The sequence below is a fragment of the Eleginops maclovinus genome, chromosome 10, assembly GCF_036324505.1.
Source record: "Eleginops maclovinus isolate JMC-PN-2008 ecotype Puerto Natales chromosome 10, JC_Emac_rtc_rv5, whole genome shotgun sequence".
Taxonomy (NCBI): Eukaryota; Metazoa; Chordata; class Actinopteri; order Perciformes; family Eleginopidae; genus Eleginops; species Eleginops maclovinus.
In genome coordinates this window covers 8,557,917-8,574,453 of record NC_086358.1, presented here as the reverse complement: position 1 = coordinate 8,574,453, position 16,537 = coordinate 8,557,917, and the positions used below count along the sequence as shown (strand labels likewise).

General features: G+C 39.0%; 1 protein-coding gene across 1 annotated transcript in view; it reads left to right on the top strand.

The window, feature by feature from the left end:
- nrg3b (neuregulin 3b) overlaps positions 1 to 16,537 on the top strand; it is a 173,161-nt gene that overhangs the window by 77,372 nt on the left and 79,252 nt on the right. Inside the window, 1 exon segment of the mRNA XM_063892699.1 lies at positions 10,899 to 11,034. Within this exon segment, the coding sequence (XP_063748769.1) occupies positions 10,899 to 11,034 (136 nt within the window).

The following is a 16,537-nucleotide window of genomic DNA, read 5'->3' as shown; positions in this document are numbered from 1 at the left end:
GTGGAGGGGAAAATAAAAAAATGAAACATCTATTTTACAGTGAAGTATTTTAACACAGCTGTGTGATCATGGCACGGATAACATTGCATCTCAGCTCACCAGCATGTACAAATAAGCATTTTCTAGCATCAACTGTCATCTCTGTGAAGATGTTAGAGTAAGTTATCAGGTACTCGTCCGACTGCACCTCTCAGTCACTGTGCCATATTCTGCTGGCACAGCATAATCCTCTAGAATCCCCAGGATTACATTTTAATGCCATCTTTTTAAATATAGCCTTAAATAAAAATAAAATGGGCAGATGGAGACAAGCACTGCCAAGACACGTGTGTTGTAACAGTTAGATGCACATTAACAGACAAAGCCAAATATGCCACGTTTGATAAATGGTTTGTTAGTATTGTTAATACATTGTTAGGAACAAAAGACTTTTCATGGAATTAAATAGAACATTTTTGTGGACACCCACTGTGGTCATACTCACAGCCATGCACACACCGATTACAGATCATAATCATATCTGTAAATTAGAGTTATGTGTGAAAAGTCATTATGTTTAAGTTTGGTATTGGGTAATATAGTTGGTTATGTATTTATATCAAACCGTCTAGAATAAGTTGTACTCGAGGCTGTATTTTCCTGCTTTCTCTTAAACCCAGTAAACACCCCGCCCTATTTGTGTATATGTGTTAGTGTCTAAATACAGCAGACCTCACGCACACTGCATGCATTTCTTTTAGGCCTATCTCTCCATGTGGGGCTTTTGCTACTTGCATGCCTTCCTGAACATTGATGTGCATGCAATGTGTGTTTTTCATTAGTTTCACAGCCTCTTTCATGGGGGCCTGCTTGTAAACACTGATACATTATTAATTTCTAAGGTTTTCCTCAAGCAACACCATAGGTAGCTACAGTAACTTCTGGATAAAATAAACTCTAGCAAGGCATGCATTTTTTTGTCTGATTTCTTACGTGTCCTGTCTTGGAATGGAATTTTCAATTTGATGTCATTGCTGGGGCTTGAGCACTAAAGCAACCTCCATCATTAAATATACATTTGACAGGATCAAGTGTCTTTCTCCAGCTGCTGGTTATTCTGTTATTTGTTCTGTAAGTAATGGGGATAATGGCAGCAAAGTACATCTCCCGCTTTTAAATGAGGTAGAGGCTCTCATTCCATTCTTAACAGCTTTTATGAGGTTCCCCCCGAGTGACTGCATGTATGTTCGTAGCTTCTCTGACATCATATTGGTTAATCTGATGTAATGTGTAACACACACCGCTCTGACATAGATCATCACAATAACTGTCATCCAAAAAAACATAAATATCTTTTGCGAATTCAAGAAATGCAAAAAATAAACATTGCAATTATAGGCACAACCCAGTCTTTCTTTCATGCCTGAGATCACAAGCAGTAACATAATGTTGTCCCTCCTGGTGGCATATTATAATAATTACACCATAAAATGCAATCAGTGATTCAGGATAAATTATCTGTCTAGTCCTATATTACTGCATATGGGTTGCAAAGATGAATTAGCAGAGAGAAATTACTTCTGAAATTATTGTTCTGTGTTTGGCATCCTTTTAAACCTCATTATGGATTCCAGTCTTAAACTGGAAGTCAATAACATTTGACGGATGACTTTTTTACCTTGATGGCCATGAAACTGCTACAGGAGGATGTGCAGGACAAAAGAAAGTGGAGTAACTGCTGCTTTTTGTCACCGTGCCACTGTTATGATCAACATCTGAAGTTAGTTGGCATTGTGGCTCTGTGACCATGACTGAGTCAGAGAAATGTGCTATTGAGGAGGCAAATTATCTCCAGTTAGCACACAGTCATAGCTTTTTGCACTGATAATGACATGACATTATCATCATATATATATCATTATCATTTCAGAGAAAATCAATCTCATGCACCTCTCTGTGCTCCTTGTGAGTACTTTTGCAATTCTTTATTTCTAGCTTTAATAGCTATAGGTCGAATGTCTATCAAGCAGAAAAGGAACACAATACATACAAAAGAGGGGTAATCAAGCAGTGAAGTAAATCATGTTAAATGCATCACGTTTAATTTGATTTCAATGTTCTTTAGAAAGAAGGTATGTTTTGCCCTCCTGCAGAAGACTGATGCACATGATTTATGTGCTTTTCTTAAGGAATGGTTCCATCCGAAACAACATACTCTCTCCTATGTGAATCCCAGCTGTCGTGATGTTTGCACAGCCCCATCTATCGGATACAGGTCATTGATTAAAGGGCAAACCTCCAACAGAGGTGTATTCCTCTTCAGACAACAAGAAATCTAAGTCTTCTTGTAGAGTGCTGTACTGGTGATTCAGACTTCCAATGTGAGAACGAAATGCACTATGTTGCGTGGGTTGTGAAGAGAAATTTCATGGTCATTTTATGATCTGTTTGAAAGAAGGAGGGGTTTGCAACAGCAGAGGGTTGCTGTACTTGTGTGTGGTACGGTCACCCAAACTTTACTCTGGATGTAGCTGACTCGGGGTCCTAAGTTAATTCCCTTAAATACAACAGTTCATGAGGGGGGTATTGTTCCTTTAAATGTATGTTTGATGTCTTCTTAGGTCTATTTATTAACCCACTGCTTTGGGCCTGTCACTGTGAACACATTCAAAGACATTTTTAGCCCATCCAATAATGGTGCTGTTAGATAATGACTAGACTCAAAGGTTTCTTAGCTACCAAGAAAAACAGTTCTTTGAACGCCTCAGTGCAATGACAAATAGAATAAAATTATGTTTTTTTCAATTCCCTTGGCAAACATGTAATAAGGTTGCAATAGGGTTGAGCAATTGGATGAATATATGAAAATGTAATTACTAAAACAGTTGGCATTGTTCCCGGCCAATCAGTCTTTTTTGTTTGTTTTTTGTCCTTTTACATTCCTAATTTAATTGAGCCATGAAGAGCAGGTGAAATCCGCCGCTCAGTGAAGCATACAGACATATACACACACTTGTGGCAAATAAATTGGCAATGGCTGGTTGGATACGTTTAAAAATATTGCCCACACTACTCTGCAACTGCTTACCCACAGGGCAAACCTTTTACACCAGGGGTGCCCAACCAGTCGACCGCGGTCTACCAGTCGATCGCGGGCTGAGTTCCAGTCGATCGCGAGAAAATGTGTGTAGGCTATCCTCCTACTGTTGTGTAAAATAGGCCTACATTAAAACTTCCAACTTAAAACATCTTAAATAGGCACAATGAACTGCTGATCACGTGAAGCAGTGTGTAGATTTGTACAGCTATAGTAAGGTAGATCAGGCATAATCAAAGAAAAAATCTCACGCGCTTCTTTCTATCTGCGCGCGCAGGGTATGGTTGCTAGGTTCTAACTAAGGACTCGGAAGGGTGCGAGAAGCTTGACTAGAGCGAGTGGATACTACCATGGCGGCTGAAGCTAAAACATCTAAAACTTATCATTTTCATTCAGAGAGGGAGGAGGATTATTTTTTCGTGTATTCCAATGCCAAGTCCATCTGTCTTATCTGCAATGCAAATGTGGCTTTACCAAAGAAAGACAATTTGGAGCGGCATTTGAAGACGGTCTACAAGAGCTACGATACAAACTTCCCAGCTAAATCACCACTGCACGCCCGAAAAGTCAAGGAATTAAAAAGTCAGCTAGCAGCACAACAGTCCATTTTTACCAGGCCCAATACCACGAGTAAGGCTGCAACCATAGCTTCTTATCGTGTCTGTCGTGTTCTTGCAAAAGGAGAGAAATCTTTCAAGGATGGTGAGATTGTGAAAGAAGCGTTCATGGAAGCCGCAGATGCGCTTTTTGCCGATTTTAAAAATCGAAAGGAGATTGTGTCTGCTATTCAGGATGTGCAGCTATCAAGACATTCTGTTACACGGCGATGCGAGGGAATGGCGGAGGATGTTGAACAGCAATTGAGGAGTGATATTGACACATGTGAGTGTTTTTCTCTGCAATCCGATGAATCCACTGATGCTGTGGATGTGGCTCAGCTATGTGTGTTCATTAGAATGATTTTCGACAATATGAGTGCAAAAGAAGAGCTGCTGATCATTTTGCCTTTGAAAGGGCACACAAGAGGCACAGATATTTTTCAGGTTTTTATGGAATTCGTTAGTAAGAGTAAGTTGCCCCTCTTCAATTAAAGAATTTCTGAAACGTTCAAACCATGCTGAATATGCACAGCTAGAAGACAGTCAGTGGCTCTTGGATTTCGCCTTTCTTACTGATCTGACTGACAAGCTCAATAACTTGAATCTAGAGCTGCAGGGTAAGAACAAACACATCATCAACATGATCAGCTCCGTGAACACCTTTAAAAGCAAGTTGCAGCTGCTATCAAGCAGGTTGCAACAGTGTGATCTGCGGAACTTTCCACACATGGACACAGAACTTAAGCTTCAGGGCAAAGACTGTGCGGAGCTTGAGAGTGCACGATGATGATATGATGATCAAGTGCAAAGCATCTTGTCAGAATTTGACAGGCGCTTTAATGACTTTGCATCCATTGAGCCTGTTGTCAGTTTTCTCAGTTTTTCATTTGGGGAAAATATAGATGTGGATTGTATAACGTCCAAAGTGGCATCACTCTTCAACCTGGATAGCGGTGCTATTGAGAATGAGATCCTCACACTAAATAGTGACATTGAGCTCAAATCAAGAGACCTGACACAAATGTCCAATTCTGGAATCTAATGCAGAAAGAGAACTACCCCAACCTCAGACAAACTGCAAAGAATTTGACTGCACTTTTTGGATCAACATATTTGTGTGAGTCTGCCTTTTCACATATGAAAATCATTAAGTCAAAATACAGATCCACCATGACTGATGACCACCTTGCGGCCTGCTTACAGCTGGTACTCAGCTCCTACTGTTCGGACTATGAGAGACTAGCTTCCTCCTCTCAGTGCCAGAAGTCCCACTAAGGTAGAGAACCACTTTTCCAACTTAAATTAGTCATTGTATTAATTGGGTTGTATGTTGTTGTGTTGTTATGGGACAGTCCTAGGCCTACTTGTGCTTATTCTTTGCACAACGTACATTTACTTCAATAAATGTATTATTATTTTAAAAACTTGATCTTTGTGTCAGAAAATGGTGTTATTATATAGTCGCACAATTAATTGTGGCTACGCTATGGCTTTCGTTATGGCTTGGTAGATCTCGACACACTATCAACTTTAAAAGTAGATCTTGGTTCAAAAAAGGTTGGGCACCCCTGTTTTACACTATACAATATATACAGTATTTTTCACAACGCAGGGTTTTAAGGTTCGACTCGAGTGAAGAATAAGTAGAGTAGCCGTGACAAATGTCCCAACGGATACCTATCACTGGGCTCTCAGGGCGACCAAGGCCGTGTGCTCTTTAACCCTGCTTACAGCCAGCGCCTGTCTTTTAACCAACAGTCCCATGGGTCAACTACTATTTTTTTGTGTCATGTCAGGGACAGAAAGTCCCCCAAGGCTTGTCATATTGATGATTATGCAAGACATACAATGCTGAACAGTAAATATGGGCATGTGTGTCTGTTGTGTGAGACGTAACAGGGCTATGCCACTATAGGCTTATTATTGCTATATTATTATTATTGCTGTTTGTCTTTCTGAAGCTTTGGCAAACAGTATATAAAATATAAGGTATGTTTTGCCATGTGTCAGGACGTAGGTGGAATAAATGACTTTCATGAGTTTAAAAAATAAAATATGCGAGCTTAGGGTCTCATTGTGCTTCAAATCAAAAACAAAATTTGCTTTTGAAAGCAGTGTATTTGCATAGGGAGGATATTTGTATTCAGTATACATGTTTTGCATGTTGGTGTATTCTCTTTATTAAATTCAATCACCGACCTGAAAAGGTCACGATGAACTTTGCCATGAAACACAATTAGGCATGACTTGCATCGGCAGCGCAGTTGTTTGCAGTTGTTGACCTCACATTTAGGAGGCAAACATTGTGTTTCGCTTGAAAATAATGCTTGAATTTAGTTGTCAAGAAAAAGCCACATGATATGGGCAGTACGCAGGATTGAGCAGGATGAAAGTTTGCTCTAAAACTGATTTAAGTGTATATACATGGGTTGAAACGTGTTGAAACATGATGCGTACACAGCATTGATCCTCCTTCCAATAAGGTCCAGGAAAGTCCTATGTCTGATCAGTTGCATTGCTGCTCCCTGGCCAATATGCTGTCCATACATACTGCACTGTATGTGTCTCTGAATATGGTCCTGCCTAAAAGGCAGCAGTGCATGATGGGTAAGCAATCAGCAGGCTCTCTCAGGACTTTCCCCTTTACCTAGTAAGGCCCTCTTTGATGTGTGCAGCAGTAAACACATGCAGTTCTCTCCCGACCACAGTCTCTGGAGGGATAAGACTCAGCAAAGAACACTAATGAGCACATTAGAAGGAAGTCATAGCAGGAAAATGCTACAGTTGTAAATGGAATTGTCTCTGGAGTTGGGTTGTCTGTGTTTATGATGCACTGTCTGCAGTAAGTTTAGAGTATATGCTGTACAGGATTTTGTATGGAAGCCTCCACAGGACTATTGCATTAGAGCTTTCTTGGGAAAGATATATTCCAATTTAAACAGTTTTCAGTCTTGATATAATCCTCAGTTCCAAGTGATCAATATTGGGGGCTATAAGGAAAAGTGTGAATGGTAAACCATTTGAAATCACAGTAACACATCGTTCACCATTTTTTCCATTTAAGATAATCACAGGTAATAAATAGGTGATGATCCTACCTGCCTGAAAACACTCTAACAGCCTATGCCACTGATACATTAATCCGTGTGTGTTGGTTACAATTGATGCTCTGTTTTATGGATTTGCTTGCATTGTGTGTATTTGATAATGTATAGTTAACACAGGAGTGTTTTACGTAAACACAAAAAAGGTCTCAGTCTAAAATAAACCTTCATATACATGCTGCACTGTGTAGATGCTGGCCCACTTATAGAGTACTTTGAATGGCTGTTTTTTAGGGTTAGGGTTGGTTTTCATAGAGGAGAACATGGATTTTGAACTTTTTTTGTAAAAAGAAATGATTTATATTGAGAATACATTTTAGACTAGAATTGATGGTTTGGTCCACATTGAAATAAAATCAATCCTATGTTTAGTTGTAGCTGTTTGAGTTCTTGAAGATATTGATTGCAAGCTATTTAACAGTAGTGACTAGGAAGGAGTTCTTGCCTCAATATTCCTCTCAGATAACTCTGATCTCTCAAGCATCATCTGAATCTGTGATCCCCAGCCAGTAGATTCCTTGAAAGTTACCAAGGGATTTGGCAATCTGGATTGCCTTTGTGCAGCTGGGAGGGTGAGAGACGTGAAAATGATTTCAAAGAGTCCAGGATGAATCATGCTCCCACTGCAGCTGCCGTTTATTAGCACATTTTCACCATGTTTTTATTTTCACAGCTATCTAAGAGTTAGAGTGTCATAAAGTTTGCTAGAGGCATGCATTGCAAGGGTTTATTCTGTGAAAGGGTTCATTAAAAGGGTTGATAAATGAATGTTATGGGAGCTTGTGTGTTCGTCATAATTCCTCATGACACTGTCATGTACCTATATCAAGGGACACACCATTTATCAGCCATTACCTAATTAATGAGGATGAAGATTAATTTTGCTCGAATAAAATTGGCAATGCTTTCAGCACTGTTTTTTTTTTTTTTGCCTGAGTAGCTTGAATTGGTTCAACTGCTTGGATGTACTGCAGGATTCACATTGATCTCTCTAGGGTTAGTCACTTGTGAATAAACAAATGACAACCCAGAAAATATCCCATCAAAACATACAAACACACATTATCAGCATTCTGCTTTGACACTATCAGGAGGCAGACTAATTGCTTTATTAACTTGCTCTACTTCTGACAGCCGTATGTTCAAAGAGCCCAGTTTTTCGAGAGCTTTTCCTTTTTTGACAGGTTCTCGTTCAAAAGTGCCCGAGTTGTGTTTGCCGTGCTGTTGATTTTTTACAGTTTTTTGCCTTTCACAGTGATGAAGAGGGAACCCATATGAAATTGACAGCCTGTATTGCTCAAGGCCAAACATACCTGAAGATGGCTTGTTCTTTGATGTGGCCAACAGGGCTAAAAGAGTGGAGGTAATCCTTTAGGACTGAAGAGAGTTTTTTTTTCTGTATGTTTCTGAAACGTAATCAGTTCAGAATGTGTTTATTTGAAGACCTTGCACCTGGAAAAGGAAAGATACAGCCCTTTATTTGCAGAATACCAGCGTATAGATTATATATGTTTTACTATGATAGGGAGTGCCAGAATGTATGCATTTACTTCCACATGTTTAAAGGTTAAATGGATTATATATGCAATATTCAAAACCACACTAGGATTTCAAATACCAGATATTCTAGAAATCCTTTGCACATTTAAAGCATGCCATAATATATTGAATCCAATACCACTCATGTTAGCCTCCCACTCTCTGGTGTGAGACTGGCAAAATTCATTGTCTGAAAACAAATAGACAGAGCTGATATACAATAGGTGCTGCTGTAATGTGCCTTGGAGCTTTGTCCCAGGTGAAATATATGAACACGTCATACATCATCACCGATTCCCAAAGTGCTGTGTCATAGGTACCACTGTGACCTTGTGTAGTTCACATTCTACCCCTCTGCTCTGTCAATGACATGAGACAAATGAAAGGATTGCTGAACTTTTTTTAACAGGAAGGGATATACATTTATAATGGATCAACAAAAGCCTTCCCACAGTTTATTTAGAATAAGATAAGGTGACAGGTGGAAAATACAGTTTTTGAAGTGTTTAAGTAGATAAAACCACATGTGACGCAGGAACTAAAAGGGTGTTTGGTATCTGACTGACCTCTGCTTTTCTAATGTAAATGAATCAATGGTTAGGCTTACAGCACAAAATCAATTTCCTTTTTTGTCACAAAATCTCTGCCTCATGTACCTAAACCACTGACCTAACATAAAAGGGGTTGTCCCTTTTATATCAAACAGCCTTTTGTTCTTACATGCGCTCACTGTTGCTGTCTGCATAATAGATACAAGTGGCTGTAACACTTGGGTAATTATTACCCGTGACATGATTACCACAGGGGGACTTTGTGTTCTATTTTCTATTATTAAAGTGGCATCTTGGAATAGATAACCTTTTTAGCATTACACTCTGGGAATCTGTGGAATTAATAATACAAAGATGTGTGTCTTTCAAGCTGGGAAAGTGAGTCAGCCTGGGTTCACAACCTACTTTTATATGCAGCACACTCTAGGGACTGATGTATCAGAAATGTTAAAACAAATATTCCAACTATCAATCAAAGAGCAAGAATGCATTGCCTTTCTTACCTCTTAAACATCTCCTACATAGGTATAAAAACAGAAAGAGACTCCTCAATGCTTCTGAAGATAAAATATGAACTACTGCAGTAAGTGGATTACATGATGGCTTCCAAAGTTTTTGCTCTGAAAGAGAAGAGTCCCAGGAACACCACATATCTCTTTTTGTGTTCCCCTAATCTCTCATCATCTCTCGGGCCTAACATGAAGAGCCCCCTGGATTTATCGGTCAATGGCCGTAAACAAAACATAGATTGAACTGGACACTGGGGGACAACAAACGGATTACGGTCTTTTTTATTTCTCCAACACGCGTGGTTGGTCGCAGGAGGGTCAAGTAAAAGAGGCTACTGGCTGGCAGATTGAGCCGACTCAAATAAAAAAAGAGGATAGAATAAGGAAGTAATGACAGTCAGAAGAATACGACTTGTGACTGTGCATGTTTGTGCATTTTGTTGGAGATAAATGGATGAAAGCAGAATTGGATTTGTAATCCAATGGTATTTGCAAGGTATTGAGTGTAATACTAGTCAATCCAATTTTCAATGCTTGACTACATGAAGTGAAAGACATTCTGAGTGATATTTTCCATGTAAGTGTGTGTGTGTGTGTGTGGTGTGTGTGTGTGTGTGTGTGTGTGTGTGTGTGTGTGTGTGTGTGTGTGTGTGTGTGTGTGTGTGTGTGTGTGTGTGTGTGTGTGTGTGTGTGTGTGTGTGTGTGTGTGTGTGTGTGTGTGTGTGTGTGTGCCAACATGTGTCTACTTCTGCATGAATGAATATCTGCATACAGATGGTGGTTGCACATGCTAGCTCACAGTATTTATACGTCACAGTGACAACATGCCTGACAGCTGTGCATATTTCACAGGGCGGAGAACCCTGCATTGCAGTGCTTGTACATGGCAGCCATGCTCTTTGTGTGAGAGTGGCTCAGGGTCAGTCTAGAGGAGGAGAATTAAAGCTACGTCACCGAGCCCATCTCTCTGTGTGTGGTATAGCATATTATCCCTCTCTTCCTTGCAGCTCTAATGTATTTCTCTGTTTTGCAACTGTGTTTACAGGAAACATTAGGTCAGGGGATTCACTAAGGAATTGTGGTTGGACTGCTTTATTTGAAACAAACAGCAACATAGAAACTAGGAATGCAGTACATATGTCTGATACAATAACAGTTCTAGAGCATGTTTTTGCATTCGATAATTTGTGTAGCACTTTTACTTTTTCTATTGCATCAGGGCAGAGTCTGAAACCTTAAAACCGAAACTGCTTATTTTATGAAGTCAGAAAAGGATGTTGTTTCCTGGGCTACTTTGCCTTTTGCCCAAAGAATGTTAAAGAAGTTATAACGTTTTCTCTTCCAATCTGAGCAGAGGTGGTCATTTTAGGTCATATTGGCACTCCAAAGAAATAGGATCTGATCCTGTGAGAAATACACATGATGATATAAGCTGAAAACTTGAAAGAAATTACCCTTTTTTTTTTAGATCTTCATTTATTTTAGTAACTAAATATGCATCTGTCTTTTTCTGTCTACAGCAGTAGCCCCCACACTTCCCAGTCTACGTTCAGAGGTCTTCAAGCCATGTGTGGAAGACAAGGACCTGGCCTTTTGTCTAAACGAGGGAGAGTGCTCCATCATTGAAACTGTGGCTGGAGTTCACAGACACTGCAGGTAAGTGTATGTGTGTGTGTGTGAGCGCGGCTGGCATTTGGTTTCTCGCTCAGCATTGACGTTTCCTGTCTTTGCCCTTCCCCTTCAGTCACCAACCTTTGGGTCATTTTCATTCAAGCTACTTTTTTCCCCAACCTCACAGTTAGTTTTTAGGTTGATGAAACATGAGAGAAATGTTGTGCAAATGCACCTAAACTGCACCTAAGATACAAATGCTTTGCCCACAGTAGAAGCAGATGCTACACAGTTGAAAAACTGTTGCAGACATAAGAAGAATCCCATGGTGAGCAAATGTGATCCAACTCTGTCTTTAATTTGATCTGACAAAACTTTTAATAATGATAGCTCTCTTTTTTTTCTCCGGCATGAGATGCATTTCAATGTTAGGTGAAATGACTCTTCCAAGATCCCCCTTTGATCTTACTTAAAAGCAACTGATTTATTTCTCCTCCTAAAAATGATTCTTTACTTCACTCAGGTCGTCGTTCACTCCCTGAACAGAATGAAAAAGCTAACCCCAACTCCTCTAAATATAAGAGAGAAGGACTTTGACACAACACCTAATGGTGCAGGCAAAACATAAATGTTGTCCATTTATTGAAAACAAAAACCTAATCTTTTGTAATGGCTTTGTCAAAGTATTTGTCTACATTAGAAAGCAGACTCTTTTATCTGCCAGCTGATTATTTTCTTGATATTTGTTTCAGTAGAGCAAGTACACTCTGTTAAATAGCACTCAAAATAACAAATACAAAGTGATTTACAGGAAAAGGAAAAGAGAAGGAGGGATTCATTAAGAGAGCATAAAGTAAGTGGTATAAAATAGTTCTTACATGTATTGTTGGAGCAGAATGTCAGTCATATTTTCAGCAAGCTATCAATTAGCCATCAAACTACTCTGGATTGTGTTTTTACTAGTAGTGCAAAAACGACCTCATCAAACGGTACGCAAAGAGAGCGTGCTTATTACTAATGCATATGTGATTGTGTGTACATGTAGAAAATGTACATATACTGGATGCACTGTTTAATAGTCGTGGAAGTTCCTGCTTGGACTGTCAGTTTCCTTTGTATATTCCTTTATATCTGCCGCCCCTCGCGGCCTGATCCACTTTAACTATGCAATCACTCAGATACATCCCTTTAAAAATACATAACTTTAAAAATACATAACTTTAAAAATACATGATCAGATTTTTCTCTGAGGCAAGACTTGTGCTGAATTGAAAAACAGCTCATTAGTACACCTACCTGGAATTAAAGGGCCCTAAATCTTCATCTGAAAAGAAGAAGCTGGTACGTTTAGATGAGAGACGCACGAGTAAACCTTGTAAGGAAAGTACATATTGAGCGAAACGTTGTTGAAGATTCAGTGAATGGAACACTTGATTAAAATTAAGTGGTCATTAAAATACCCACAATTAAACGAGATATCGCAAATCCTTCTGAAATTAATTTCTTATGCAAAATGTTTGTTTTACAAATGAGAAACCCACACAGTTTAGTCATTCCTACATTCAAACTAAAAAGTTATATGAGCAGTTATGCTGATTTAAGTGTTCATACTCTTAACACTTATTTATATGATAGTATAGTGATATATCATTTCCAATAACGGAGACAGCTAAGACTTTACGACAGGAAGGAGAGTGGGTATTTGTTTCATGTCACGTTACGATGGCTGACAATTGAAAACATCCAACCTGTGCGAGGGCATCATCAAGAAACCCTAAAGGATGTAAGCTACAAACTACCGCCCGGGCTATAATGAGCAACATTTGAATGAGTGCATATACTGTAAGACTCTGAGGGGCCGTCTCTGAAGAACAGTCTGTCGGTTAACCTTGAGCCGAGTGCCTGTTGCGTTAAGAATGATTACAGGTTTGTAGGTACTTTGTTTGAAAGGTAAGGTGTTTTTTTGTTTGTTTTTTGTATGAGAGAAGTCTATGCAGTAAATCTGAAATATATTATCATTTAAAGACTGCAATGCTAATTTTGTACGGACATGTTGTCGCTGCCAAGTGGAACTCAAAAAGTCCCCGAAACAAACCTGCACTACTCTAAAGTTAAAGCAGTTTTATTTATTTCTGTGAGATAAAGTTGAGCTTCCTCCATTGGTAAGCTCTTTACTTATCATGTTCTAAATACAGTAAGCTTAAAACACTTTCATCAAATGAACATCCTATTCTTTCTCTCCATCTTTGGAATTGAAGTCCATGGTTCGCAAGTCTTTTTCCTCACATTTCTACAATCTACTCACTAGCCTTTTGTTCACATATTTTCAACATTTCATGATGAGCAAGAATAGCAAGCAATGGTTTTATCCACCAATGAGCTGAAGGCTAGAAAGTAGCAGTAGGGTTTCTGCTGGGCCATTTCTATATTCATACTATGCTGTTTTCTACTGTTGTTCTTAGAGATACTGGGCTTGATATTGTCCAGACACATTTCTAGATACAACTCACAGGGAATATGTTGTTGCTTGAAAAAATATATGGCAGATGATTGAGATCTTGGTAGAAATACTTTCGTTGGTCAATCATCCCTCCAAGCAATGTCAGATGAGCGTTCTCTTGACAGTAGCTGAAGATCTTTAGAGTCTGTTCTACAGCATAGAGACGGAAAGGTTTAACGATCGCTGCCTCCTTTGACGTCATTTTCTCCTCCAGGCCACTGTGTAAAGAGCATCAAAGATAGTTGGATGTTTTCCAACATTTTACAAGTAAAGATGTCAGAACAATCATTAAACACTTGAATCATTGAGTGAGAACACAGTTTTGAACTTGGGAATCAATTTATTTTGTTATGAAACATTTCCTTCGCTCTCCTCCTCCTTTACCACCCTCCTGCCGGATATTCATGTTTGCCAATGCTAATAAGGGCTCCCAAAATAAACATGCAAATGCGAGTTTAAGACCTACTTCCACATCAGTGCTGTGGGTTGTTGTACACTTGATACAAAAAATGAACAAGGATTAAAAAGGTCTTGTGGTAATTCGAGGCTCTCTTTTTGTAATTATATCGATAACCACAGTAGAAAGCCATTCCTCCCTGCCCTGCCAAGTTCCCAAATATATATTAAGTAGAAAACAGTAACATCTCTTGATCCATATAACTAAATTCAGTAGCACAGGGAATGCCCTATATACTAGAATATTCGAAAATTATTTATCTATGTGTAACATTTATAACCTTTGATTTAAACAGCCTTTAAATTAATACATGGATGGATAGTAGGTTACTCGGTATTCCCTGTAAGATGATTTGTGAATACACTCTCATGCAGTATGTCAGTAGATGAGTGAAATTGCACATGTTTGTAATATTTAACTATATGAAAGTTATGGCCTCCATGCTCCCCAAAGTCTCCATTACTTGTACATTATGATTCAAGCTGAATTGATTAGAAATGCTTTATCAATGCCATGCATGTTTATTTCATAGAAATACAAAATACAGTTATATATTCTGTTGTCAAGCGCAGCACAAATCATGACAAATTCTAAATCTCAATATTGTATTAGTCCTAAATGCAGATCAATATCAAATCTGCTTTCGGGAGTAGGAGAAATATGTTCGCGCTGTGCACTTGTGATAGCAAAAGAGAGACTAAAATGATGTCACACTTTCCTTTGGCTGCGAGATGTCAGACTGACTGAGTGCACACAAGCAGAATGCACTTTTCTTGATGAAAATGCCAAAGGTGGAGGAATACATTATCAGGAGGTGTAGTAGAGCTGGCCGTCATACCTAATCATGTCACCAGATTTTCTATTTCTGTGTTCAAAACCTCAGCACTCCGAGTTTTATGATGGTGAGTATTTAATAAAACCTGCCAGTAAAGCTTCTTCCCAAAGGCACCTTAAATTAATGTATTATTGGAAAAGATAACACGGGTTCCTGTGTGATCCTATGAGGTCTCTTACCCGTTGAAAGTATTCAGTACATGAAGAAACAAATATAACCATCCGCAGACTGTTGGGACATTTTGTGCTGGTGCTGCCTGGACCTGCCAATGCCTGACAGTGCCATGGAGGATACTGTAGCTCCACAACTGTCACTCCTCATGCGTAATGGTGCATGCTGATAGTTCTTGGTTGAATAACAATCACAACACATAGCCACAAGTGTATTTAGTTACGAAAAGGATTTAACACAGCTTTTCCCCAGATGAAGAATTCAAGTTAAAAGTGTCCAACATATCATCTGCAAAGAGTTATAGTTATTTATATATATGTATTTTTTAAAGAATGACACTGGCTTTCCCTCGGGCTAGACATTTAAGCCAATTTGGATGCATTTAAATAAGCATTCTTCATTATCCAGCAGGGGGCCACTTGTTGGAAAAAGATGTCTGGTTGCATAAATGTCTATGAGAAAATAACCCTACTTGTAACCTCAGTAAACATTGTAAAAAATAATAGTTTATGGTCTTACCAGGAAGTTTCATGCCTTCTTCAGTAAAGCACGATTGTGTGAATGGTCTCAGTTGTGTCGATGAGATATAGCAGTGTATTATTTAAGGTGGGGCTACCTTGTGATCGACATATTGCCACCACTGCCTGTTAGATGCTTAACCCTTTCAAAGATTGTTTTCCAATTATATACTTCCACCATTCCCTTTTGAACTTTCTGCCTAGATGGACCAACAAACTTGAATAATTGTATGTATTAACATCACTAATATTGATGCTGCATAAAAGGTTAGTTACTGAAAGTGTTCCTTTCCTTTCACTTAAGCACAGCTAAGTGTGTTGCAAATAAGCACGGTATGTATGTTTTGTTTGTTTACTTTTGTTTATGAACAGTCCAACAGTTCCATGGGGAGTTATCAGGAGGTTAATTGGTGGTGCAAACAGTAATGCATTGGTTTGCTCTATGTGTGAGATCTGTGAATTACTGGAGGGCACATGTGTAATTAAGTGGAGTAGAGCTTGCCAGAGCCCCTTAGAATCCTCATAGACCCTGAGGAAAACTAGGACCTTGAGGCCTCTGATAATATTTTAGGAGAATAACGGTGTTTCAATTGATCACAACATGAATGCCTTTATTCAGCTCAATCTTTGATGATAATATGCCCTTCCTCGTGTCAAGCTTTTGCTGCATTTCAATACAATTATTTCTTGCAGGTAGTAGTTTAAAAATATTGGACCTGTTTGGTGATGGATTTGACTTTAGAGTGAGGGCTCAGCAGTATCGTTTTAACATGTACTCAGCAAACCAGAAGCATGCGGTTAGCTTGGAGGATGTTGGAGAATATCTTGGAATGATTGTGCACTGCAGCTTTGGCCGCCACCTGCAGCATTGTGTTGCGTTTTGGTGACACACAGCAACGGTTTAACATTCCATCATTAAGAAGCCGTGGGTGCTTAAGACAGGGCATGCATTACCGCCAAGATTCTTCATTGTTGTACATGGATTGCATAATATGGATCCTCTTAAACATTCTTTTTTCAAACAAATAATACGAACGAATGTCAGTTTCATCGAACAGATATTGTTT